The 2,539-nt window shown below is 58.9% G+C and overlaps 1 protein-coding gene across 1 annotated transcript in view; it reads left to right on the top strand.

The window, feature by feature from the left end:
- The first annotated feature begins 706 nt into the window (after positions 1 to 706).
- GPANK1 (G-patch domain and ankyrin repeats 1) overlaps positions 707 to 2,539 on the top strand; it is a 4,456-nt gene continuing 2,623 nt past the window's right edge. The window contains exon 1 of the mRNA XM_015851128.2: positions 707 to 2,263. Within this exon, the coding sequence (XP_015706614.1) occupies positions 891 to 2,263 (1,373 nt within the window). The 5' untranslated portion in view covers positions 707 to 890. The remainder of the gene's footprint in view (positions 2,264 to 2,539) is intronic.

Below are 2,539 nucleotides of genomic sequence, written 5' to 3'. Positions count from 1 at the left end.
CCCCATATCTCACCCCATATCCCCCTACAGGCCCCATAGATCCCCATATCTCGCCCCATAGGCCCTATAGGCCCCATAGATCCCCCCCATAAACCCCATATCCCCCCATAGGCCCCATATCTCGCCCCATAGGCCCTATAGGCCCCATAGATCCCCCATAGGCCCCATATCTCGCCCCATAGGCCCCATATCTCACCCCATAGGCCCTCATAGACCCCATAGATCACCCATAGGCCCCATATCTCGCCCCATAGGACCCCATAGGCCCCATAGATCCCCCATAGGCCCCATATCTCCCCCCCATAGACCCCATAGGCCCCATATCCCCCCATAGGCCCCATAGGCCCCATATCTCCACCCCATAGGCCCCATAGACCCCATAGATCCCCCATAGGCCCCATATCCCCCCATAGGCCCCATATCTCGCCCCATAGGCCCTATAGGCCCCATAGACCCCCTATAGGCCCCATATCCCCCCATTACCTCACAGAAGAACTCGTTTCCGCGCAGGCCGCAGAACCAGGAGATCCACGAAACCTCCTCGGAGCTGCTCATGGCGCCGGAAGTACCGGCCCCGGAACCGGAAACCACCACACGCCTCCACTTCCGGCCTCCCTCCTCTTCCCCCCCCAGTTCGACCCCTTCCGGTTCCGCTCCTCGGGGGCACGACGGGAAACGTAGTCCGGCAGCCAATCAGAGCGCGGCGCTGCGATGCGCCGCCAAACTACCACTCCCAGAACGCACCGCGCGGGGTGGAGCGAGCGACTTCCGGTCGGCAAACAGCGCATGCGCAGATGTGGATGAGGCCGAGAGGTGGGGATAGCGCGCATGCGCAGAGCGGGACCGCCATAGCAACCGCGGCCTAGCCCGTGCCGAGCCGCCCCGCCGCCATGTTGCGTTGGATCGAGTTCCAACGGGCCCGGGAACCGCTGAGCGGGTGGAAGGACGGAGTGAAGGCCCCACCGGAACCGGAAACACAACCGGACACCGACAAGGAGCTGGAGGCCGGGAGAGAAGCGAGAAGATTCTACGAGAGTCTACTAAGGGAGGAGCTGCCATCATCGCGGCCTACACCGGAAGTGAGGCCTACACCACCGGAAGTGAGGCCTACAGCACCGGAAGTGAGGCCTACTCCACCGGAAGTGAGGCCTGCACGACCAAAAGTGAGGCCTACACTACCGAAAGCGCGGCCTACACCACCGGAAGTGAGGCCTACACCACCGGAAGCGCCGCCCCCTCCCAAACGCCGCCATTTTCCGCCGCCATTAGACGCCGTGACCCGGGAGCGACGCGGACACGCCATGTTGAAGGCGGCTCAGGACGGAGACATGGCGGCTCTAAGGAGGATGGTGGAGAAGGAAGGAGGAGACGTTCACTTCCGGGATCATTTCCGGTGGAGCGCCGTGATGTGCGCGGCTCGGGCCGGGAGGGTTCAGGCCGTCCGGTACCTGCTGGAACATGGGGCCCATGGGGGGGAACCGGCACGGACACTGGCGGAAATGGGGGGACATTGGGATGTGGTGAGGGTCATCAACGAGTGGGGGGAGACAGGCAACATGGCGGACAAAAACAAGATGGCCGCCGGAAACAAGATGGCCGCCGGAAGTAAGATGGCGGATAGGAGCAAGATGGACGACGGAAACAAGATGGCGGACAAAAACAAGATGGCCGCCGGAAGTAAGATGGCGGATAGGAGCAAGCTGGACATTGGTAACAAGATGGCCGACGGAAACAAGATGGCGGATAGGAGCAAGATGGCGGACGGAAACAAGATGGCATGCAAAAAAAAGATGGCCGCCGGAAGTAAGATGGCAGATAGGAGCAAGATGGACGACGGAAACAAGATGGCCGCCGGAAACAAGATGGGGGACGGAAACAAGATGGCCGCCGGAAACAAGATGGCGGATAGGAGCAAGATGGATGACGGAAACAAGATGGCCGCCAGAAACAAGATGGCCGCCGGAAACAAGATGGCGGATAGGAGCAAGATGGCGGACGGAAACAAGATGGCGAACAAAAACAAGATGGCCGCTGGAAACAAGATGGCGGACAAAAACAAGATGGCCGCCGGAAACAAGATGGCGGATGGGGCCATGATGGCCGCCAGTGGCAAGATGGTGGACGGGGGAAAGATGGTGGATGGGGACAAGATGGAGGATGGAAACACTATGGTGGATGGGGGCAAGATGGCGGCCAAGGAAGACAAGATGGCGGCCATGAAGGACGTCGAGGTGGAGGAGGAGGAATCCAAGATGGCGGCTCAGTGAGTCCCTCCCTGATTGCCCCGTTAATTAACCCCATGTGTTAATTACCACCTCATTAATTACCCCCCCATTAATTACCCCCCTTTTCTATCCCCCTCTATTAATTACCCCCATATTAATTACCCCTTGTTAATCACCCCCGTCTAATTACCTCCCACTTATTACCCCCCCATTAATTCCCCTCCCATTTATTCCCCCCATGTTAATTACCCCCCATTAATTACCCCCCATTAATTAATTACCCCCATATTAATTACCCCCCATTAATTACCCCC

The sequence above is a fragment of the Coturnix japonica genome, unplaced genomic scaffold (assembly GCF_001577835.2).
Source record: "Coturnix japonica isolate 7356 unplaced genomic scaffold, Coturnix japonica 2.1 chrUnrandom696, whole genome shotgun sequence".
In the NCBI taxonomy this organism is placed as follows: domain Eukaryota; kingdom Metazoa; phylum Chordata; class Aves; order Galliformes; family Phasianidae; genus Coturnix; species Coturnix japonica.
Note: the sequence above shows the minus strand (reverse complement) of the source record. Positions and strands in the feature narration are given on the sequence as shown.